At 42.3% G+C, this 24,634-nt stretch overlaps 1 protein-coding gene and 1 long non-coding RNA gene across 3 annotated transcripts in view; one reads left to right on the forward strand and one right to left on the reverse strand.

Annotated features, from left to right (window-relative positions):
• Positions 1-24,634, forward strand: part of rnf43 (ring finger protein 43) — a 56,879-nt gene that overhangs the window by 31,812 nt on the left and 433 nt on the right. The window contains exons 3-9 of one of the 2 annotated variants that reach the window (XR_013298096.1): positions 17,521-17,595; positions 17,702-17,836; positions 17,921-18,022; positions 19,038-19,208; positions 19,308-19,410; positions 20,311-21,916; positions 22,676-24,634. The exon at positions 22,676-24,634 is cut by the window's right edge and continues 433 nt beyond it. Coding sequence is in view for 1 of the 2 variants with exons in the window: in XM_077592214.1 (XP_077448340.1) it covers positions 17,521-17,595; positions 17,702-17,836; positions 17,921-18,022; positions 19,038-19,208; positions 19,308-19,410; positions 20,311-21,762; positions 22,676-22,701 (2,064 nt within the window). In the remaining variant the exon portion in view is untranslated. The remainder of the gene's footprint in view (positions 1-17,520; positions 17,596-17,701; positions 17,837-17,920; positions 18,023-19,037; positions 19,209-19,307; positions 19,411-20,310; positions 21,917-22,675) is intronic. The other variant, XM_077592214.1, reaches the window with a different exon arrangement.
• LOC144068037 (uncharacterized) lies at positions 13,140-19,724 on the reverse strand. The gene is made up of 4 exons (XR_013298097.1): positions 19,267-19,724; positions 18,898-19,184; positions 17,500-18,018; positions 13,140-13,220 (listed from the first exon to the last, which is right to left on the reverse strand). It is a non-coding gene; the product is annotated as an uncharacterized LOC144068037 (long non-coding RNA).

Consider the following 24,634-nt stretch of genomic DNA (forward strand, 5'->3'; position numbering starts at 1 on the left):
TTTTCACTAAATAAATATAGCGCGTCAGCAAGCAATGTACCCAGATGGTCATACAGCGACATCTACAGAATGTTGAATTTAGTGCATACTGATTTGGAGAAAATTCTCGACTTTTAAATGGCGCCCTATGTGAGTAAATATGTGCAGCTTTGCATTTGTACGCTTTTTTATCACTTAATCAGGGGAATTGCAATGATTAATAAGGGGAGCGATTGGGCGAGATTGACAGGTATGGGAATGATTTCCTGACCCGTTTGTGGATGGGAGTCTTTGGAGGGCAGCTGTCACTAGTCCCACCTCAGCCCATCAGAACCCGAATATGGTCCATCTCCCTTTCGGCTTCCCTCTAATATGAGAGCAGCCCGGACTTATAGATAGATTCCACCCACAAGGCTTGAGATGTATACACGAGTGACCTGGATCTCCCTTGTGTTTAAGTATTCTTCCATGCACGCACGCAGGCACTTAAAAGTAGTGCGATTTCAAACTGTTGCTATTTTGCTCCTTTTTCAAGTGGTGGCAAATTAGCAGGCATGAGTATAGTTAGGGGACGCTCTCTTTTTAGCCTGTGTTTTCTTTTCCCCTAATTTAAAGCCATGTTGGAGAGCTGGCCACCGTGGCGATGATGTCGAGACATTCCCACACATTCGCCATACGCCGCTTTCGTCCTCACGGTTTGCGCTCGGTGGGAAACCGGGCGAGGAGGAGGGATGGCCACGTTGGGGCTAATGGTTTGGATTTAAGGCCTCCGTGGCATGGTTTTGTCGTCCCGCTGCTGTCGCTTCCCAACACTTCCTTCCTTTCGCAGCCTTTGAAATCAAGAGGCAGGACGGAGGGAGGAAGCGTGTTTTTATTCCAGTTGTTGTTGTTATTGTTGTCGTGGTCTGCAAAATATGCCTTCCAGTAGAAGCGGCGTTCTAGCTATAACCACCTGCCTGCTCGTGTCCTCGCTCTTTTGGTCTTGGCCTTTTTTTTCTTCTTCCTCTTTTCAAAGTCGGGGATTCATCGTGCAGCTGCCGGTTAGTTTGCTCTCCTTTTCAAAAGGATGAGTCAGATGGTTCGGATGTGCGGTTCTTTCAATGAGACTTGTTTACAGTCGAGTCTGACGGTAACTCAAGCCACTGATCTATAGATACTCCGACGCCCACAGAGGGTTCGTTTTGCACCGCACGCTCTAAAAATAGACTGGAAACTAAATAACGTCAAGCTCCCCACTTTTATGATTAGACTTCATTTCGTTTCGTTTTTTTTTTGTTTTTCTCCACGGTGACTTTTAACTGATTCATTGCCAGTAATGGTGACAGACATCAAATCCTAAAATGGGACGACCGGTTTGGGGTGATCACGTTGCCATGATGATTAACAAACAACAAATTAATTCATTTTGATTTTAGTCCAAACTCTGTCATTAGTTTGCATACTCAATCAACATTCTCTGACTCATAGGTGTCCAACTAGTGGCCCGGGGGCCAGCTCTGGCCCACCATGTCACTTTCTGTGGCCGGCAAATATGCATCCACTCGCTAAAAAAATGCCAAAAATCTGAGAATATTTCCACCTTACAACATTTCAACATTCTCTGGCCCCTCCCCGTCCAAATGGATGGGACGTCTAGCGCCGTCATTGGCAGCCGATGACATCAATATTTAGTTTGACACCCTTGCTCTAACTGAACAAGTGGTGTTGGTATGTTTGGCCTTCAAATGTTGCCCCCCACCAATACACACACACACACAAACACACACACACACAAGTTTTGAATGATTCTGTAATGTCTGTCAAACTGAAATGTAATCAAACAATAATATGCATTGACCGCGCATATCTTTATGTACGCATGCACATGCATGTCTAATGGGGTCCAATTTGAGAACTGAATCAAAACTGGTGCTTTTGTAAGGATCAAGCATTCCAGCTGTCCCATTTGCGCAGAAATTGAGACGGCTGTTACTTCCGCCGTAACATTGTGGAATGCTTTTCTATTTCCACGTTGGAAAAACAGTTCGGGTCAAAAGTAACAGAAGAAGCTGGTGGCCTATGCTTTTTTTATGTTATCGTTTAACGTAATCCTTATATCCAGTATTGACGTTTTTTTTTCATGCTCTTTAGGTGCTAAATTATTGAAAATTAAAGTATTGGAGGAAGACATAGGTGAAAAAAAAAAAAAAAAATTGAAAAATAAAGCCAAAACTGTAAGTTAAAATATTATGAATGGATGTTTTTCACAAGTCAAAGTAAATTAATGAAAAGTAAAACACCAAGAATATACACATATACATATATATACACATACACATACACATACACGTTTTTTAACGATTATTTTTAGATTCTTATGTATTCCCACAATACACTACATTTTGTATCTCCTGTTTTAAACGGATTGCTCGTCTAGTGGCATCAATGGCAGCCAATTAGTAAGGGTTTAAAAGAAAAGGATAAAAAGGAAAAAAGCATCATTAAAAGGGTTCAAATCCTTCCCAAATGTTACCATTCCGGACGGGGAAGGCCACTTTGTCTGAATCGGAACCCTCTGTCGCCCCAGTGACGACGTGACATCAACAAAAGCCAAGCAATTGAACCACTGGTTAACCATGGGGCTATACTGGAGGTGATCTGTTATTTGCTTTTTTTGTTTTGTTTTGTTTTGTTTACGCTAAAGCCTTGAAACAGCTCTAAAGCGACACATGACTCATCGGGCCGCGGTGCCAAGAGGCCGAGTCTAAACTCCACACAAGGCTTACTGTACTTTGCTCTGAATAAATGCTGTAATCTACAGAGTTCAAAGCAGTTTTATGGTCTCGCTTTTTTTTTATTTCCACACAAACCGTCTCCATCACAGAGAATCCGTGGTTTTTGTGCGAACGGGCCCGCACGCTGATGGCGTTTTTTTTTCGGCCCGTGTCTGAACCTGTTGACTCGGAGAAAAAGGCCCGGCTTATTGACGAAAAGGGCTTTGCCGCAATTGCGCCGTAATCCCGTTGTCAACTCGGCTTTTGTCGTGCGCGCGCCCGGATCTTCGTCAAAATGCGTTGGACGACTGCCGCTGTCAATGGCGATGGAACTTGGGCACCAGTTTGAATGAATTGGAATGCTATATGAACTGAGTTAACTATTATTGAGGGAAAAAAAATGACTTTAGTTTGTTATCATAGGGCATAACTGGGGTGTATTTCTGTTTTTATTCATTTCGATTGTATTATTTTTTTAATGGATGACTTTAGTAAATCAGGACAACAAAAATAATGATAATATATATTTTTTTATTCGATAATTGATATACACACCTGGAAATCCTATATTTTGGCCCCAGATATTATGGCATTAGGTCTTTATGAGATGGAAGTTTTTTTTAAATTTGGCACTTGCCTTATAACGTGTTTAAATTGTGCAAAAAAAACAGTTTTGATTTTTTTTTCTCTTCCCCATTGGTGCTGTCAGGCCTCAAATAGAAAGTAATCAATGACAAAGAACCCACCGGTTGCTAGGTTACATTAATTGTAAACTCCAATTGTGCTCTTTGCCTTGAAATATGATTCATTTGGTATGAATTACAAGCAGAATCTTCAGATGGAAGAACTGTTAACATATTGGCAGGCGGAATCAAAGAAAGTGCATTTCTATTCATCTCAATAGGGGGAGTTCATTTGAACTTCTTGTGTTTTTCATTTGTCGAAATGTAAACGTATGACTCGAGGCGCTGCTGTATGGATTTAACATAATGCAGATTGGATCACGGCTTCTTCGTGGGTGGTCAGTCTCTCAAATGACAGGAAGAACTTTAAAATAAGGGAAGCCAGAAGAAAAATGTTTTGCTCTTTTAGTGTCTTGTCGGGGGTGACGTTGACCTCGGTCAATTCAATCTTTTCCATCTATACTGCATTTGTATCTCATTGGCACTTGCAAGTTCAGGGTTCTTTCGCTCACCAAATGTTTTCTTTACTCGATTCCCAGATATTTGAACACTTGTCTTTAAACGGATAGACGATACCTCAAAGTGTAGGGGGAAAAAAATCTGACGTACAATTTTGGCAATGTGTGTGTCTACCAGGAACTTTGAGGCACTTTAATTACCACGAGTCGATTGAAAAATACTTAAGTATATCAAAATGCTGTATTTGATTGCTGAAGTATACTGTAATACGCATTTATTTTTTTAATTTGCTTTCATTTTGCACTACTCTTGAAGCACATTTTTACTTGTCACCTCATTGGCTGCTATTGACAGTGTTTTGACGTCCAATCCATTTGATAAACTCACTTAGTTTTAATTGACTTTTGAAATGCAACATGCCGTCATCTCCATACACAACAAAAGCCGTTCCCTTTTCTATTTCATAGTATTTTGAAAGACATTACTTAAAAAAAAATAATAATATTGGGACCTTTTCAAAAAACAAAAATCACTCTTCAAGGTTCCTTTTTTTTTCCTTTTTGCCCGAGGGCCAAATTCCCTTTGCTCCTTGACTCTGCTTTGATCATTTCAAGTCAAGCGCACGAGCTTCATAATTGTGTAAAAGTAGCTTAGGGCTCGTCTCTAACCATCCCACGCCTTCTTTTTTTTTTCGCCTGCAGTTTCTGCTAAATTTCCTTTTAGTCTTCCAATAGTCTCATGTTTGTGCCTGCTTGACCCTTCTGCCACAGTCCTTTCTTTCCCTCCCATTTCCCCCCCCGGCTAAAGTTAGGCACTGTCTTACTCCATCATATCCACGTGAAGATAAGTGTCAGATGTAACGTCATCTAATGGTTACCTTCTTTTCAGCCACTTTGGGTCTTTGACGTCAACGCTTTTGTCATTTTTTAGGCCATGCCATCCAACTTTGGGTACTTTTCTCTCACTCTGACTCCTTTCTTTTATAATGATACTAACAGGCAAACCACATGAGTTGTTTTTAATCCAAGGGCATCTTTGTCTTCTGTTTCTTTTTCTTATTCGTAAACTTAAAGGAAGCCCCCCAAAATGTACTGTATTTTCCAGCCAATAAGTCGCACTTTTTTCGTAGTTGGATGTGACTTGTCTTATTTGTATTTTTGCCACTCTGATCGGCAACAGCTTATGTTGTTTTTTTAGGTTCTGTTCTGTTTTTTTTTCTTATTCATATACTTAAAGTAAGCTCCCCCACATACCGTATTTTCAAGACTATAAGGCGCACTTAAAAGTCTTAAATTTTCTCGAAAATAGACAGGGCGCCTTATAATCCAGTGTGCTTTATATATGGGAAAAAATCAAATGTGTCATTCATTGAGGGTGTGCCTTATAGTGCAGTGCGCCTTATAGTCGTGAAAATACGGTACTTTATTTTCCGGACAATTAGTTGCACTTTTTTTGTAGTTGGCTGCAACTTGTATGTCTTTTTTTTGTTTTTTTGTTTTTTTTCTTGTTGTTTTTTAGGCTACATCTCCAGTCATCTAAAAAAAAATCTTAATGTATTACATTATCAGGTGCCAATCTTGTCTGTTGTTCCCATTTGATTTAAACATAAACAAGACAATATTTACAGTATGTTAGCACTTTTTCCGATCAAAATGATGCAGACAAAAACGCAAAATAATGTTCTTTTTTCCCCCCATGGGCTATCGCAGGAGGAGCATGTTTTGCCACTCTTCCGTTCTTCCCTTTTTCCTGCGCCCTCATTGAAATGGTACATACCATAGCTTCTGTAAAGCCATTGGAGTCTTGTTGCGTTTGTCGTCACCGTCACCGCAAAACTTTTATACACAAACAGTGAGATGTCTGTCAGGGCTGCGCGCCGTGTGAAGTGCTCCTCCAAAATAGAAGTTCTTGGAATGTCACCTGCATGCGTGTATGCGTGGATCTTGCCGTGTTTTTTTTAATACACCTGTAATGTATTTTTCGCAGGCTGAAGGCCTGTCAACTTGTTGTTGTTGTTCTTGTGGATGCTAACTTTAAAGTCGGAGTCCGCCGTCATTCGTCAACCTATCGTCTTGAAATTTTGGTAGCTCTGTTCTAGGTTTACCGTATATTCTCGTATATAATCTGCCCCTGTGTATAAGCCGCACCCTTAAAATTGCCTTAAAATCATTGGATTTTACAATTTCTCAAGTATAAGCCGCCCCCTGATTCATCATTTTCACTTCCATATTAATGAGGAGTACAAATGTGTTACTTTGAAGGGAAATTCTTGAGAAAAATTACACGTGGAATTTCCGAGACGCTGTATGAATCAAAAGCATATTATTAGGGTGAATTTCATAAGGAATTAATTCATCCAGTGATGGTTGTTTTCTTACTGCAAAACAGAAAATAACCAACAAATAATAAATGTTACTTTGCCGACAACCACTGGTGGAAAAAGTCGAATGCGCATATAAGCCGTACACTTGATTCCGTCATCTTTTTTTTTTAGTTACAAATACAGCTTATATGCGAGAACATACGGTAATAATTGAGCGTAATGTTGATATAGCTCGATGTTTTGTTTCCCAATAGTCTATCGTAAGCTCCTGCCAAAAAACAATTATTATTTTAAAAAGTTTCAACAAGTTACAACCAGTATTTTTTCCACTACAATAAATTGGAATAGAACCGAATGTTAGAGCGGAGCTTTTTATTTCAAAATTGGACGCCTAGCCCCGTCGATGGCAGACAGGGAGTCGCTCCGATAACGACATGAATTAGGAAGTTTCTCACTAACCACAAACAGATGGAGTAACAAGCACAAATATGACATTTGATGAGCTGTTTGGCCTTGGTGGAGGTCTGGGTGACATTGCAGTTATTTTGGTCATTTGTTGCATGGCTCTTTTTGGAAGGCACAATTCCACAAGCAGATACGGACTTTTTCTGGCTAGCTTGGGTGGAGGGCGCTCGCTCGCTCGCTCGCTCACCCGGGGCGGATACTCTGGCGTTTGGGAACGCAGACTCGCCTCAAGGCCTTCTTATTCGGGCAGCACATCCCTCATTGGTGACTTGAAAGGGAGCGTGCGTGGGTCAGGATTTCATCAGGCTGTCGTCGCCACTGTCCGCAGAGGTTTGTAAGAAAATGAGAGGCTAAAAATAGAGACACGCGTAATAGGGCTAAACGGAGACAGAAGCCAGACGGTGCTAGGACTTGCCAAAAAGTGGCCATCAAAAGATGTTCCATTTACTGACTTGAAAACATGTTCGCAGCGCCCATCGAATTTGGATTTGAGTTCCAGTGTTGGCTTTTTTGGTCAAAAAGTCAGTAAAAATGACTTCATCTCCAAAGTTACGGAGCTATCTTGCTCTAAAAGTTGTTTAAGTCTCTACAAAGAAACCGCCAACCCATTTTTTTTATGTGATTTGCTAGATTTTACTACCTGAAGCAACAAACAAGAAAATATCTGCTATGAAGAGGCTTCTAAGTCATCGTAATGTTTGTTCCGTCTGTGGCGAGTTGGACTGAAAAGGCCATTTCTTTTTTTTTTTTTTTTTGCTCTTGATTTGAAGTTCTGGCTTTGAAATGCTCCTCTGGAGCCACAAGACATTCCTTTCATAATGACAAAGGCAAATGTGTTCTTTTGAAGAACAGGAAGCGGAATGAATTATCTGCAGCTCTAGTCTACGCTGGATGCTTTCCCCGCTCGTACATTTGCTCCCTTGACGTAATATAACAGTAAAAGTTGACGGGCGCTACGCGTCTAATTTCAAACCAGATCATGTCGATACCGGGAAAGGGTTCGCTGAGTTTGTCAAACTTTGGCATCAAAATATGCAATGGATTGTGGGTGCACAGGGCAGCGTTAACTTTTGATCGTGTGGCGTCCAATCGTCCTATGAATTGAAATGCATTTTTAAAAAAACAACTATAGTAGACACTTGAGGTAGGACATCCCTAAATTATGACAGCATTATGATAAGCATTGAAGTAAAGTCTAGCCCACCGTTTTGAGATGAATGTTTGGTTTTAGTTTGGAAAAATGGCCAACTGTACTGGTTTGGTTGTGTTGAAGTGACCCGGACGTTTGGTTAAGATCTTTATAATATAGTAGTTCACAGTTTGTATTTAGGGAATTTGAGCAACGATTTAAATGGTAATTATCAATAACCTTCCGGGCGACCAAAAGACTGGCGACCAAAAGACCGGCGACCAATCGACTGTGTACCGATCTTTTATGTCACTTTGTTCATTTTTCAAAGCATGTTTGCTATTCGTGACAAACGATCCTGGTTCTACTTGACTTGGAAGAGAATGGAGCTATCGAGTCGGCCTCCTTCTCGGTCAAGTTTGCCAGGTCACAATCAGACGTGTTGACAGGAAAGATTGTTGTCACTTTCCTCCCTCTCTCCACTTTCACATCTCTCCCTGGCCTCCCTCCCATTGTTTCCCATTGTCGCCACTGACATTCCCACGCACACCTCCTTCTCCCCGCCGTTAATCGACGAGTCTGGCACATCCCCGATTTCATTGTACGAGCGGAGCCGCCGGCCCTCTTCGACTCCGCCGTTAGAATGTTGTTTTCATACGGCAGCAAGTGGAGGCATGCGGATCCGCTTTTGAACTGCTCCACAAACAGATGGAGGTTATTCATGGTGCCTTTATGAGATTAAGTGAAATATTCCCATAAAAAAGACAGACACACCTTCCCGCTTGGCTGACATGTATCTTGTTTGCTGTCGTTCATTTTGCTTTTTTTGCTCCGTTTGGGCCCAATGTTATCCAGACGTCCCATTTTTGAATTGAATTGAATGCTTTTATTGTCATTATAGGAGGGTAGTGTAAATAGTAATAGATAAATAAGTGGTCCAAATAATAAATAAGTAGTAGTCAACATGGGTAAGTGGTACAAAGCGACTGAAGAGGCTAGCAATGAGTCTTGATTAGGTCCAAGGTGCAGTATGGTAACAGATCTTTGGAAGAAACTGTCCTTGAGTCTCTTTGTCTTGGCTGTTATTGCTCTGTAGCGCCTTCCAAAGGGCAGCAGGTTGAAGTGGTGGAAGCCGAGATGTGTATTGTCTTTTATGATGCTCTCTGCCCTTCTATGGCACCAAGATTTGTAGATGCTGGACAGGGTAGGTAGGGAGCAGTTGATGATAATTACGTACTGCTGCAATGGCAGTGCGTTAGGGTGAAAATGAAGCAGTTCTAATGTGAAATATTTCCGTTTGTCCCTCGCGGGATGCTGCTTTACCATGAGCTTCTCACGACAGCTAGCAGAATATATAAGATAACGAGTCTAAATGGCAAAAGAAAAAGCTCCCAGGAAGACAGTATTGAAAACTGCAGGTCCGCTGTTTATTTCTCTTTAAGGCCCTCAACTCAAAATCTCACTATATCCTTATTTGTGCTATTGAAAATTAATTCAAAATGTTCTGTAAGAAACTGCATTCTAGTTCGGAGGATCTCCTGTAATTTGCAAAAGCTGTGCAAACACAAAATATGTCTAGAATTCTTCAGAGCTACAAAGTACTGGATATACTTTAATTATAGTGGTATTTGACTGTAATATGTATAATTTAGTCAACCACTTGGGTTACATGTCAGGCAGAGAGATGTTAGACGCTTTGATCACGCAGGGATTAAACGCAACAACCTCCACCTTTGAGTGCCTTTTTTTTCTTCTTCTTCCTTCTTTCATAACAATCTGTCAGAGAGAGGAATCATTAGCTATGTCGTTTTAGCATAAGTCGCAAGTCATAGTAGATAATTTGATATCTTCACATGAGAAGCAAAACAAATGATTCGTTTTAGTTTTCAGGCCAAAATCATGTCAAATAAAACAGAGTTAAAATCTGTCATTGTTCGCCCAATATTTCAAACGTCCATGAATGTCCCGGGTCTTGTTAGAATGACAAATTTCACGTATACGTTGCGGGCAAACGGGAAGTCCGTCCTCATTTTTTGGGGGGAGGTGGCTGACATATTTTCTCCGAGTGACGGACGACGTCACCTCGAGTGAGTGAGGGAAGCCAATTAGCCTTTCCCACCGGTTCAAGACACAGATAATGTGGTTGTTTTCACAAAGCATCCTGTTATTTAATCAGGACTGTAAGTGAGAGAGCGACACCCCTCTTGCAGTGTTGATCCAGCTCCCCTCATTCCTCCCCCGAGCACTTCATCTCATTCAACAGCTCTTTTAAGCTTCCAGGAATTCCTTCTTGGAATCGACCGTGCGGTAAGCCTCGTCTTTCTGCAGATCAAACGGGCGCGCCGAACATGGCGACGCACACGCCGTCTGTAAACACACGCCGTGACAACAAAGCGTCCAGGTTGACCTCCGTATTCAAAGCCCACCTCGCCAGAAAACCAACAGTACATAACAGTCCTAACATCCAGAAATCCGACGTGGACGTGCTGTTCGATGGCCCAAAATCAAAAGGAAGTGATCTGTATGCCCCAAGATCAACAGGAAGTGACCCACAAATGCCGCAAAATCAACAGGAAGTGACCAAAAATCAAGAGAAACGCCAGAACAGGCAGAATGATGAAAAGAGCCTTTTTGTTTATAAATTATACCATAGAATATTATAAAATGATTTCCTGTCCTGTGTATTTATAATTCTTGTATCGCCAATTTGATTACCAAATAACCATTTGCCCTATAAACGATGAATAAAGCTCTGTATAATAGCAACTACCAGAATTTTTAAAATTTTCCATCAATCAGTCCTTTATTTTCAACACCGCTTATCCTGCTCAAGGCACAGGACACACCCTAGACTGGTCGCCAGTCAGTCGAAGGTCGCACATAGAGACCATTCGCCCTCACAATCAGAGCGAACCAAAGTCAGGCTAGTGAACCACTACACTACAAGTGTCTTACATGAATCAATCCAAATCAAAAGTCGACTCCTCCTGGAATCCTTGCTGAAGAAATATATTTTTAAAGTTTTTATTACTCTGTCCAGTCAACAGACAGTAATTAATATCGATAAGATTTGAGCCGTGGATGAAGATAATGAATTCATTAGTTTGTGCACACGGTGCTATTTTTAAAAATTGGATCTGTGTGAGTTTGTGTGTGTGTATGTGTGTGTCCTGGCGTATTTGAGTTGTGCCTCTAGGCCCATCATCACATTTTTACTGGCACGAAGATCAGTCCCGTCTGCGCCACTTGCTGCCGGCACCTTCCGCCCAGCCCTTTCATGTTTCAGCGATGCGTTTAGCAAGCGATTACGTATCAGGTGGCATTTGGCGCTCTCCCGTCACCTTATGCTGCGCTTTTGAAAATGGCCGCCGTGCCCCCCGCCAGTAAGCCAGGGTAAGGACGGAGCCGGCCGGTCTGGGCTCGGCTCCTCCACCGCTGGACTGAGTTCAAACCGGCAGATGCGCTGCGTCGTTTCCACGCAAGTCCGGCAGATGATTTTCTGAATTAGCGGATGGTGCGCTCATGAATGGAAGGCAGAAGAAGGAGGTGATTCATAGCCGCCCCTCGGGCTTAATACTTTACCCGAGAGTGGAGAATCTGCTCACCTGTCCCGACTTGCCGAACGGCCCCTCCTCCTCCTCCTCACGTTCGAAGCCCCGCCCCCCCCTTGCAATGGCCCCACATCAAAGTAAGTAATGGATCCCCTGAAGGGCCACACCTTTCCCTCATTCATCCAATTCAACTGCCACTCAGTCAATGCCGAGCACATCCAGGACAGCGTGATCATTTGTCACGCACTCACTCACACCTGAGCTGTGACGATTATATGTGTCGAAATGGCGATATAATCGCAATACTCTGTTAACCTAGAAAAGGGCCTCATCGGCGGCACTAGACGTCCAATCGACTGACTGGACTGGGCGTCAATGGCACTCAAACCAGAGCATTCGTATCCAGTCTTCCCAGTTTCGAAGGCATTTACCGGTCACTTTCTGTTCATTTTAGGGCAATTACAGGTCATTTTCTGTTGACTTTCTGTTCCTTTAGGCACATTCCTGGACCGCTTTCTGTTCGGTGACCCAAAATCAACAGGAAGCGACCCAGAAATGCCCCCAAAATGAACGGGAAGTGATTGAAAATGATCGTTGAATCGAGCAAACGAAGAGACTGCCAACAATAGCCATAGGCGTCCGATCCGTTTGAAGTCGGAGGAATGCCAAATCATCATAAATAAATATATTACAAATTAAATTCATTTAATTTGGGCCCTTCAAGGATCATTTGAGAGGGAATTTGGGATTTTGTGCCAAAGGGATTTTTAGGGATGAGAACTAATTTTTACAGGCAGAAAGAACGTCATCGTTGGAGGAGCAATTGTTCATGTCATAAAATGGCTTACTTATGTACTCACTGACTATGACAGGAACAGATTGTTATTTGAATGATGGAAATCATTCCTGCAACGGCAAGTTGTGGAAGTCAACCGTGCATTCGTGTGTAATAGTTTGAAGACAAGAAAAAGTATGATGAAAGCGTCACTCTGACATTTACAGTTGATAAGTAATTATTTGTACTTTGTTGCCAAGCATAGCCTTCAACTGTGACCCATATGATTACTGAATTTGCATATACGATAAATCATTTCGTCTTCGTAGACTACACACCCTTTTGTTACTTTTAAAACCTTGAAAATTTAACTCATTCACTCCCAGCCATTTTTCTATGGCTAAATGAACAGGGATTTTACGTTTGTAACATTTTTAGACAAGCAAATAAAAACCTATCCTCGGCGTCAATACCCTAAGAAAATTTTGAAGTTGACGTTGCAAAGTGGTGTTTGCGAAGTAGATTAAGTCACTAAATACCCCTATAAATGCACGGCTCGGCCCTGAATTGACAATTGACACTGCTTCTGTTATTATTATTGAATTTGTTTTGATTTTTGGGGTGTCTTGATGTGGTTTTGCCTGTTTTTGTTGGTACTTTGCATTAAAAATGCAGAGTTCACTGAGTTCCCAACTGCTAAAAGTCGGGTTTACTCTCTTATCATATTTGTTTGCATTTTTATTTCTACGTCTTGCAGTAAAAAAGGCCACCAATGCAAAACATGGGACTTACAGTAATCCCTCGAATATCGCGGGTAATGTAGACCAGACATGGCCGCGATAATCGAAAAGTAGGGTCACCCCAATTTAATGATTTTTTTCTTCAGTGCTGAGTAGTGGCAAGAGTGGCTTCCTTTTATGAGTTTCAGCATGGATTTTCACATTTTTTTATCAACTTAAAAATAATAATTAATAGCGGAAAACATCGCAAAGTAGTGAATTCGCAATAATCGAGGGATTACTGTATTATATGAAGATCGCTGACCAGCCCAGTGATGTCACACATGGTTTGCGTTACTTTCAACTGTAGAGGGAGCTCAAAATCTGTCAAGAAAAAAACAAAAACAATAGTTATTTCCTATTTATGTTCCAGTGCAGGAGCCCTTGTGGGTCACATTCTTTACATTAAAGTAGATGCCTTGTCAAACACAATGTCCACAACATAAATGCAGACTGCACCTGTTTTCAATGCCATTTAACCCTGCTATCATCACCACCCGCCCACACCCCTGTCTGCTCCTCATTTAGCAAAGCGGCGTGTCCCTGGGCCACAGTAATGCTTCCCATGTGCCGAGCCGCTCCGGAGAAATGACAGGGCAGGGAGAGTCGGCCTCGGCAGCGCTCTACTCTGTCATTAGATACTTTAATGCAACTGCAGCACCATAGCATGCACGCCTCACTCTTCCCATTCTCGTTTATTCCCCCCCGCCCGAACCCTCCTTCACTCTCACTCCATCGCGCCACACGTAGAATTCCACCGTATAATTTGCCCATGCGCTAAATGATGTGGGGGTACTCGCAATGAGAAGCGTGACCGACCGTATTTTCTCGCATATAAGCCGTTTTTGTAACTCGAAAAAATGATGACTGAATCAAGGGTATGGCTTATATGCGCACAAATGAGACTTGACATGCACGAAACGCCATAACGAAGGACAATGCGGCCGATACGGTCATTTATTTCAAAATAGAGAAAAGATAAACAGATATACCGCTAAACAATATTGATTTTGACGTCTATGAATGAAATACAAGAAAAAAATGAACCGTATGGAATGTGCAATCCAGCAAATGATCTATACAGTATCTCAGAAATACTACGTGCGATGATTTTTCTTAAGATTTTTCCTTCAAAGTAACACATTTGTACTCCCTATTAAAACCATGAATATGGAAGTAAACATTGTCAACCAGGGGCGTCTTATACAAGAGAAATTGTAAAATTCAAGGATTTCAAGACCATTTTAAGGGTGCGGCTTATACATGGAGGCGGTCAATATGCGAGAAATTTGTGTTTGATTGCTTATAAAAGTTGAAATGGCTTACTTGGCAAAAAAAAGGCAACCACAATCCACTATTGTTTTGAATGGGCATACAATAACTTCCTGTGTTGTGTCCTGGTGAGAAGACTAAACAGCTGCAGGGGACAGCAGATACACTGCGTAAACACAAGGTCATCAAACTTCCAGGAGAGTTGGCGTGTTGCTCCGTGCCAAAGAGACACGTTGTTCTCTCACGTCGCTCGGCCGGCACACATGCACTTGTCACTTACAGAGATATATCTCGACTCGGTTCAATCAAGTGTATAGCCCACACGCTTCCGTTTGTAATCCTCACGACGGAAGGAAGCGCACTCTTAAGTCGGACCGACCGAAATTAGCGGCTAACGTCGGAGCCAACACCATTTTTACCGGATAATAACGTTAGAGGCTAACGTCGTACGACAGTGAGCATATTTACCGTTTTAAAGCTGCTCCTGTCGTCTATTATATAAATCTATGCTTTCAAGGATTAAAGTTCTCCATCATACTGACAGAAACCCGTCAGCAGGGGGCGGCAAAGCTCTGGATGCACTCCTGCTGCAAACCACTGCCTACACTTCCTTTTTCTCCAGTGTAATTTTTTTGTGGTTAGTTTCTAAATCACTTGCCATTAGTCTGCACGCTGTCCAACGGAGCTAACGTCGTCAATATGTTTGAATAATCAACAATTTGTGTAATAACATCCATAGGAATTGGTCCTTCGGGTCTGCGACGTCAATCCGCATGGTTGTACGTTTCCTACCGGGGTTCAGAAGTTATCATTTAATCTCCCATTTTCTCTCTGCGGTCCAACACGCGCACAGACTGAAATGTTTCAAATTGCTTCGTACAGTTGAGAGCAACTGTGGCTAGTTTGAGGGCATATCATAACACATGCCTGTGGCCTTACTGCCTGTCAGTATTAGACAGAGGTCACAAACACACTCCCATATGTCTCCGCTGAGTGACACGGCCGGAAGTCGCTTAAGGGATCTGATTACATGATTATAGGGATTATATTTAACTTCTTACAAGCCAGCCATTGGGGAAAGCACTGGAATAGACTAACTAGACAGGTAAAAAGATGGGAAATATACATCTTCAAAGAGTCATTGCGGTCAATCCGGGAAAAAGAATGATGTGTCCGAAATAAAGCCGGGCATTTATTGTTTTGAAATGACAAATAAGAAGAAAGAAAAATTGAAAGGTTACGTGTGATAAGTTTTGGAACCCGTTAAAATGTTTTTTATCGCATAAAGTCAATGAGTATGTTCCCAAAACCTTGTTTAACCTCCGTTTTGGTCAAATGGATTGAATTGGATAACTTTATTCATCCCGTATTCGGGAAATTTCATTGTGACAGTAGCAAGAAACGGCATAGTTATAAGTTAGACAGTACAGTCGCAAAGGCCGCAGAACAACAAAGCAAAAGCACAAAGTACAGAGCAAACCAAAGTAAATGGTATCATTAAGAATCACCAAATCAAATCATTAAGACAGACAAAATCACTTGGCAATTTTATCCACGTATTTTTGGGGTTTCTAAAGTAGAGAAATGAGAAAAATCCCAATAATGCGTCTTAAACTAACTCACTTCTATTTACATTGCACTTCCTATCAAGTAAAAGCCACATCGTGCATGTCCAATCCATTTAAACTGGGAGGGTGGCAGCGAATGAAGATTCCTTCACGGCTGCTTGTCTTTCAATTACTGCGCTGGTTGAACAAAGAGATTTTATCTCACCGTAAAATAATAAAATTGTTAGTCCACGGAATCGATGTCATTTTAGTCGGTAATCACTCCAAATGTGTTTTATGTTTGCTAGAAGGTTGAGAGTGGAAGAGGGGTCGCTTTGTGACATGGCATGTACACAAAGGAAGCGTTTGTTCCTCGCTTGTCATGTATTAACTTTCCCTTTTTGAAGTGTTAAAAAATGTTCGGAGTTCAACGCCGTCGCTCCACAAACTCGGTTTTTCATTAACTTGTGAAATGGGTCAACCGAGTGATGCTTTTTTTCTCGCTCACACTCTGTGATTGCTTCATTAACTGCCATAGACGGGACTGGACGTCCGTGCTTTTGTTTGACGCCACATGTGCTGGCATTTTAAGCGAGCGAGCTACCATGGATTTTTGTACATCACATTTCTAACGGAGGACTCCCAAGTTGCTTTATATGGTTAAACTACAAGAAAGCTTTCTCTGATTGAAATTCCTTGCCTAAACAGACATGTCATGTTTTTAAACATGTCGAGAATTGAGACTACTCCTTGCTAAAAATGGACTCGCATTCCACAATTTGGTAAGAAACTAACTGCAAGGCTTTATCAACTTAAGGTTTTAAGCTTGACCCCCCCAGAAATACAAGTACACAAGTAGAATGATCAAAAAGTGTATATTTATTAAATATTACAGCTATAAGCATGTCAAAGTCTGTAATGTAGTAATATCTAAATATAATGGATTTATTGAAAAAAATAACTACTTTAAATAGTGTGCTCACAGTGAAAATAGTTCCTCTACGCGTGATATACATTTAAAAAAAACCTAGTAAATGGGAGTTTTAGTCCAAGTCCTTTGTCTTCTTGTGGTCATGGGTCCATTGTCCGCGATATTCAAGGAATTACTATCAGAGTGAAAGGCGTTAAATTAAAAACTGATTAGGATTGCGTGAGAAATCCATTTTAGGGATGAATTCCAATGTATTTATTTCTGATGATTTTTTTAAAACTATTTTTTCCTCAATAGCTGATTACTCTTTGTTTTGGGGGGCTACGGCACAAATAGGGAGAAAGAAAAAGATATTGATGACACAGGTTTTGCACTTTGTTTACATGAATTTTGTTCAATGGGGAATGAGTAAAATACTATGAGGGGAAAAAAAAGTCTAATTTTTGTTTGGGGAGCAGAATATGAAGGTTTTTTTTTAAATATTATTATTCATTTAAAATGTATTTTAATTGATCATCTAACAATCTCTCGTGATGAGAAAGTTTTGGATCATTTGGCAAATTGGGAGTGTGGCACATTTTTCCCATATTCATGTTGTGAGGCACTCGTGACTGCCGCCTAGTGACGATGCAGTGCCATTAGTGTGTTTCTAAGTACCTGAGCAATGTGAGAATATTTGGATGCTAGTAATGAAATATTTCACAATATGTCATCAACTGGAATGATCTTCATAATGGCACCGAAACAAAATCATTGGCATCAATGTTATTGATTTGGAATACACATCCCTGTTAATACATAACAAGACTAAAAACTAGTATTTCTCAATCCCGACACTGGTTGCGTCACTCACGTGGTGTATTTTCTCTTAAAGGCTCACATGGCACTGGACAAGGGCGCCGAGGCGGTTATTTTCGATGTCAGCGATGATGTCATCGCGGCCGCCGAGGTGAGTGCGAAGGCGCCGGGGCCTGGACGAATGTCAAAACAAAGATGATTAGCGGAGTGGAATTCCTGAATGTTTTTTTTTTGTTTTGTTTTGTTTTGTTACGCAGCTCCGAGAAACCGACTATCTTCCCCGCCCGGTGGTGTTAGTGGAGGCCGAGGATGCGGAGGAGTTGATGGCTCTGGTCAACAAGAATGAAGAGGCCGAAGTTAGTATCAAGATTTTGGTGGAACAGCCCAGATGGGTAAGCGTTGACTCCCAAAAGCGCACGCAGCTGCACCACGTCGTGTGGGAATCTCACCATCACCAGTATTTGCTCTCTTATCAGCCACATTACGACGTGGGGATCCTGCTCACCATCGTCTTGGCCGTCCTGACCATCATCCTCATCTTCGCTTTCCGCTACAAGTGCAAGACCAATCGAACCTGGGTAAGCAATGTTCAATCATCTCAACGTATCTCTTACAAACCCAAAATGACAAATTTGGCGCTCAAATCTTGACGAGCATATGTTTCGTTCGTGTGCGGTCGATTGGTCGCCGGTCTTTTAGTCGCCTGGACCGCAACAACGGGCGACCAAAAGACCGGCGACAAAACAAGGTAAAACAACACGGTCTACACACCAATAAAAGCCAACAATGGCCATGAGCAGTTTCAATGAGCCGAAGTGTGAGTGTAGTATAAGAGTTTGTATGTACATGCGTTGTCCCTTTAAGAAGCTACGTCAGTCAGGGTCTTAACAAGTTCTCCAACAAAACACAATAAAAGTCCAAATTTGGAGCTTTTCTTTAGCCCAGGGGTAGGGAACCTATGGCTCGGGAGCCACATGTGGCTCTTTTGATGGGTGCATATGGCTCTGAGCTAAAATATGGAAACCGGTGGTGAGAGAAAAGAGTCCCTAACGCACCAATAGGAACGTCACATCGGCACTGTGGCATTGAATTTTTTTTCATTAGTCTTCTGCATTCATTCTCTCATTGATACTCATTGAACTCATTGACATTCATTGATAAGCAACGGCTAAACAATGTTGTCAAAATAATTAAGATACTTTTTGTACTTTAAAAGTTGTAAAATGACTAAAAAAATCGCACATTTTCATGTGTTTTGACTTTTAAATTGTGATTATGGCTCTCAAGGAATAATATTTGTAAATAGGAATTGTTTATGGCTCTCTCTTTCAAAAAGGTTCCAGACCCCTGCTTTAGCCTAATAATGACTAGGGCATTAAGTATGACAAAATAATAATTCACAGTTTGTATTTAGGGAATTTGAGCAACGATTTAAATGGTAATTATCACTTACCTTCCGGGCAACCAAAAGACCGGCGACCAATCGACCGTGTACCGTTTCGTTTTGGCAATATATATCGTCAAATCGCCCAGCACTACTTTGTACGTCTGGTGTAATTTTCTGGTGGTAACTTTCTCGTCGTCTTGACGCAGGACTCGGTGCATCAACAGACCATGCGGGCTATCAGTCGATTAGAGACCAAAACCTACATCTCTCAGGGCTGTTCAGGCTTGCAGCACCCCCGTGGGGCTTGGGGTTCAGCGAGCAGCTCCAACTCCACCCCGGTGTGTGCCATCTGCCTGGAGGAGTTTCAGGATGGCCAGGTAAGAGGAATCCATCACCAAGACACGTGTACGCAAGACGTATCTTCTATGTCCTTACGTGTGCCTCTCCTTTTTTTCTTTCTTCTTCTCCTACTCAAGCATCTGAGGATCATCTCCTGCGCTCACGAGTTTCATAAAGATTGCGTCGATCCGTGGCTGCAGCAGCACCGCACCTGCCCTCTGTGCATGCACAACATCATGGGTGAGAGGATAAGGCGGGCGGACATTTCTGCGTCTGGACACAAAATGTTGAGGTGCTCCAGAGGGTGATAAACATCCAATCGCGTGGCTCTATTCATCCTTCTGCTGTGAATTTTAGTGAGTTTATCAGCGAGAGATGATCTATTTGAAGTGAGAGGTTGGCAAGGCTTGTTCGCTGCCATGCCAACCCTCCCACTTTAGTGGCAGCCAATGAGGTAATGTTCTAGCTAGAAGAGTTTTTCCAGTGTAGTCCAGGTAGAATGTTTTTGGTCCTAGCATTGACTTGAATTGAATTGAATGCTCTTATTGTCATTATACAAGTATAATGAGATTTAAACTTTACCACAAAGTGCACAAATAACAAGTAACAAACAAATTCATATTCAGTGAATAATAAATAAAGAAATAGGTAATAAGTAAATAAGTAGTCAACATGATAAGTAGTCAAGAACATAAATAAGGAGACAAGTGCACAAATAACAACAACAAACGAAAAGATAAATAATAAATAAATAATCATGATGCATAGTTGCACAAAAACACCATAGCGACCACGCCACTTTAGTCACTTCATTTTTTTATTGTATAGAAATCCCTCATTTATAGGTGCACTTTACGGTGAAGCGTTAACTAACTTGACATGACAATAAAGGCATTCAATTCAATTAAACAAACATTTTTTTGTAGTTTGCATTTTTATACGGACATTCCAATTCGAGTTGGCACCGTTTTAATGATATTTGGAGATTTTGAAATGAATTAATTTTCAATCACGGAAGGTAGTAAGTCGGATGCCCTACGGAAGGTTCACCTAGTTTATCACTTTCTCCCGTAAGAATGGACGCCGATGATTTGTTGTTGTTTTTTCACGTGTTGGTGACCGTGGCTTGCAATCCCGCAGGGGTGGAGAGGCACGGCCAGAGGAGCAGACTCCAGTCCAGCGCCGAACAACGTTTTCTGGAGCCTCCGGCTTACGGCAGTCCGCGGAACCGCCCGTTCCCCCAGCACGACATCCCTTTCTCCATGAGGCTGCACTATCCCCGCATCCCCTCGGGCTCGTACCCGTCGGTGGGCCACTACAATAGCTCCTCCCCCGTGGACGGCCAAACGTTACATTTGCTGACCAGCCGGCCCCCGGGCGTCTCCTGCGGCTACCACCTCCCCGCCGACGGTCACCGGAGAGCCCACAGGGTGGGCGGCAACTGCAGGACTTCTTCTCACCACTACGCGCCGCGCCGGTCCTGCCACAACTACCGCTCGCCCTGCCCGGCCCAGCGCAGCGCCTCGGCTCCCAGGGCGCACTACGTGCCCTCGGCCGCCGGCCCGCCACTGCGCGGGATGCCGTTCCACGGCCGGCTGGACGAGGGCAGCTGCTCCGGCGCCAGCTACCTCACGGACCGCAGCGGCTACCTGGCCGACGGGCCGGCCAGCGACTCCAGCTCGGGGCCGTGCCACGGCTCCTCCAGCGACTCGGTGCTGAACTGCACCGACGTGTCCCTGCAGGGGGTCTACGGCAGCTGGTCCACTTCCCGCAGCTCGCTGAGCAGCGACTACGACCCCTTGGTGTATTACGGGCCGGGCTCCTCGGCCCAGGCGGAAGCCCAGGCCCGGCCCAGGTCTTTGGATTCCGTAGTGAACAAAGCGGCTTGCCCCGAGGATCCGCCTCAAACTGTGTTCAGCCACATCCACTACCACCGCCACAGACACCACCACTACGAGGACGGGGACCGCGGCCGGGCCCCGAGCAGAGGTTCCGACGAGGAGCAGGCCGCCGCCGCCGCCGGCGCCGCCGAACCGGCACCTCCACCCCCACCGTCGGATAAATTATCCGACCCCCCCGCTCAGTGCCAGTGCAAAAAAAGCGAGTGTTCCCACCTGGCCAAACCAGGGACGGACCCTCGGGATCAGGACCCCGGCAAGTCTCCGGGGCCTTCCATCCTGGTGTCCTCTATCCCCTTACACATCCAAACCCACTGCTGCCACCAGGGACGCACTCCCGGCGCGCGAGACCCCCCCTCGGTTCGCTTTCACCAGAGCTTGGACCTTCAGGACGATCGGAGCGTCCGCGTCCACTTCAGCCAAAGCTCGGGCTTTTGCTGCTCCCCCCCCGAACTGCACCCCGGTATCCTTCCCGTACCCCTGATCCTGGATTCGGGAAGTATAGACGATTGGCCCTGCTGTGCCGGCGCCCATCTGGTGTGGCAGAAGCGGGTGCAGGAGGCCCACTCCGAGCCTCAGCTCCTTGGGACTAGGACCTCTATGGAGAGGCCTCCGTGCCGGTTCCACCGCGGGGTCGCCGCAGACCGCAACGCGGACATTTGTTTATACTGCCCTAAAATATACCACAATCAGGGTGGGTCTTGACTTTGTCTTTTTATTTTGTTTTCTTTTGTTTTTTTTCAGCCCGTTATATCAATACCTTTTTTTGAGGCCAAAGCCAGGCATTGCAGCTATTTGTAATATTCCATTTTTCCTTTTCATTTTTATGCATTTTTTGAACACATACAGTAAGTATAACATTCATTTTTAAAATAATATTTTGTATTAGTCATTTTAATCCATATTTTTCATTTTTTCCTTAGTTACATTTTTAATTAACATGGCATTGTCTTTACAAAATACTCTAAATATTCTCAATTTTATTACCATTTTTAAGCAAAGTAAGTATAACATTCATTTTTAAAATAATTATTTTTTATTAGTCATTTTAATCCATATTTTTCATTTTTTCCTTAGTTACATTTTTAATTAACATAGCATTGTCTTTCAAAAATGCTCTAAATATTCTCAATTTTATTACCATTTTTTTAAGGCAAAGTAAGTATAACATTCATTTTCTAAGTAATTATTTTTTTATTATTCACTTTAATCCATCTTTTTCATTTTTTCCTTAGTTACATTTTTAATTAACATAGCATTGTCTTTAAAAAATACTCTAAATATTCTCAATTTTATTACAATTTTATAAGCAAAGTAAGTATAACATTCATTTTCTAAATAATTATTTTTTTATTATTCACTTTAATCCATATTTTTCATTTTTTCCTTATTTACATTTTTAATTAAAATAGCATCGTCTTTACAAAATACTCTAAATATTCTCAATTTTATTACCATTTTTTAAAGCATCCTTATTTGTAAAATGCATTTCCGTATTCAAGTATATACTTACCATACAGAGACAATATTCTCACCACAAGATAGAGAAATTTAGCGTGTTGGTTGGCTTGTCTTTCCTATTATTAATTTGATTGATTTGTTCGCAGGATCTGAAGAAGAGTCCGGTGTGTGAGACCCCATTTCCCCGAAAAAAAAATGACGCTGCTACACAGGAGCCACAATGAATGTCTCTTTGTTGCTCGTGCTCTCGACTTCTGCCGCAAAGTCGCTCTGCTTTACCAACGTCGAGGATTTACATTAGCATCCCCCTTTCCAGAATGGACCGTTAATATCACGTCGCCATTCTGGCTCAAATCCCCCGGAGAAAGAAAAGCCTACCCGCAGCCGTTCCAATGCTTTTACGTGACAATCTGGAGTTTGATGTCCAAACACGGCAAATGGTCCATTACGGTCTGGTTGCGGACCCTCATGAAGTGGGACTCCACGTACGCGTGCCCCCGTTCGTTCTCTTCTGGAGCGTCTTGTTTGCTCGCCGCGGTACCTTGGTTCATTTGCCTGATCTTGGTCTTCTTGGTCTCTGAAACATCTCTCTCTCTCTAAGCCTACCTCAGCTCAGATATTGTCTTGCCTCACACACAGGGTTTTCTTTCAAGGTACTGCTGTAGTTTTTCTTTTTAAATTTTTTTTCTCCATCACATCCAAGTAGCTTCCAAAAGCTAAAAAGTGTCACGTTGCTACTCTAACGTAGGAAAAGCTTGTTTGGGTGACACTTCACTGAGGTTGCTGAGCCTTCTGTGGGCCTTGTTTTACCTTAATAATGGCAGCTCCTTTCCGTTTTTTTTGTTTGTTTTTTTATTTGTTTTTTGTACAATCTTTTGTTTTCAAAATGACTGATATAGGACTGGGCGATATGGCCTCAAAGAATATCACCCAAAGTTTGATTTATGTATTTTTCCACACACAAAAGCGCAAAAGCGTGACAAAGGGTTAAAAAGAAATAATAATAATTGTCAAATGTAACGTAAATAATTTCAGCCTTAAATATCTTTTTTCTCTCCCCCTATTTGTGCTGTTAGCCCCCAAATGCAATGGACTAAAGCGGAATCTATTGCTAGATTTTCTCTTTGGCAAAAATAACAACAGAAACGAGTTATTTTTCAAATGAATTCACATAATCAATTTATCGCCCAGGCCTATGACTGAATTGTGTTGCCTCATTGGCACTTTGCTTCACAGGTATGACCTTTTTTTCCCCCATCTTTTGTGCTCAGCTCACGATTTGGGTCATCTTCCCCAACAACCAAAACGACTCAAAATCCTTCCAACTGTTAAAAATAACCTAGTGCCTTTATGAAAAATGTCATCCAAGTGAAATACTGCCTTAACTCCCACATGCTGTTGAAATAACTTCATTTTGTCATTTGGAGGATCGGCTCAGAAGTGGCCAAACATTAGCATCTAACCATCATTTTTCAGACTATTAAGTCATGACAGATAAAGAATACACAGTATTTAAGTCGCACTGGAGTATAAGACGCATTTTTGGGGAGATTATGTTTTTTTATTTGGTCAGAAAACAGGAAGAAACAATTGTAACATGGAGAACAACAGGTTAAATTGGCATCTATTAACATCATAATTTTTCAGATAACTTACAAAACAACAACATGACAGACAAAGAAAAGCAAAAGTCGCACTTGATTACTCGCAGGCCCAACCAAAGTAGAAAAAAACTGATTTATAAAAATAAACGAACACAACTCGGGCCACACTAAAAATAAACGTAACCCTTAAAATAATGTCGCCACATATGAAATTTTCTGCGACCTCAAATATTTTCAACTTGCTCCGCCCCCTGTTTTAACCACTTAACACTTGACCTTTGCACATCCACGTGAACTTTACCACCAGCCAAATTTTGCCAAAATTTGCAGTCCGGACGTGTTTTTTTGTCCCGACTGGCCTTCCTTTTTTTTAACTTTGATAAAGGGCAGTCCAACTGCCGATACACTTTATTTAGTGCCATTTGTTCAAGCCCCTCCCACTTTCCCCTTCCCCGGGCATTGCAATGTAACTTGTAGCACTTACTCAATCCTCACATGTGC

This window comes from Stigmatopora argus, chromosome 22 (genome assembly GCF_051989625.1).
Source record: "Stigmatopora argus isolate UIUO_Sarg chromosome 22, RoL_Sarg_1.0, whole genome shotgun sequence".
Taxonomy (NCBI): domain Eukaryota; kingdom Metazoa; phylum Chordata; class Actinopteri; order Syngnathiformes; family Syngnathidae; genus Stigmatopora; species Stigmatopora argus.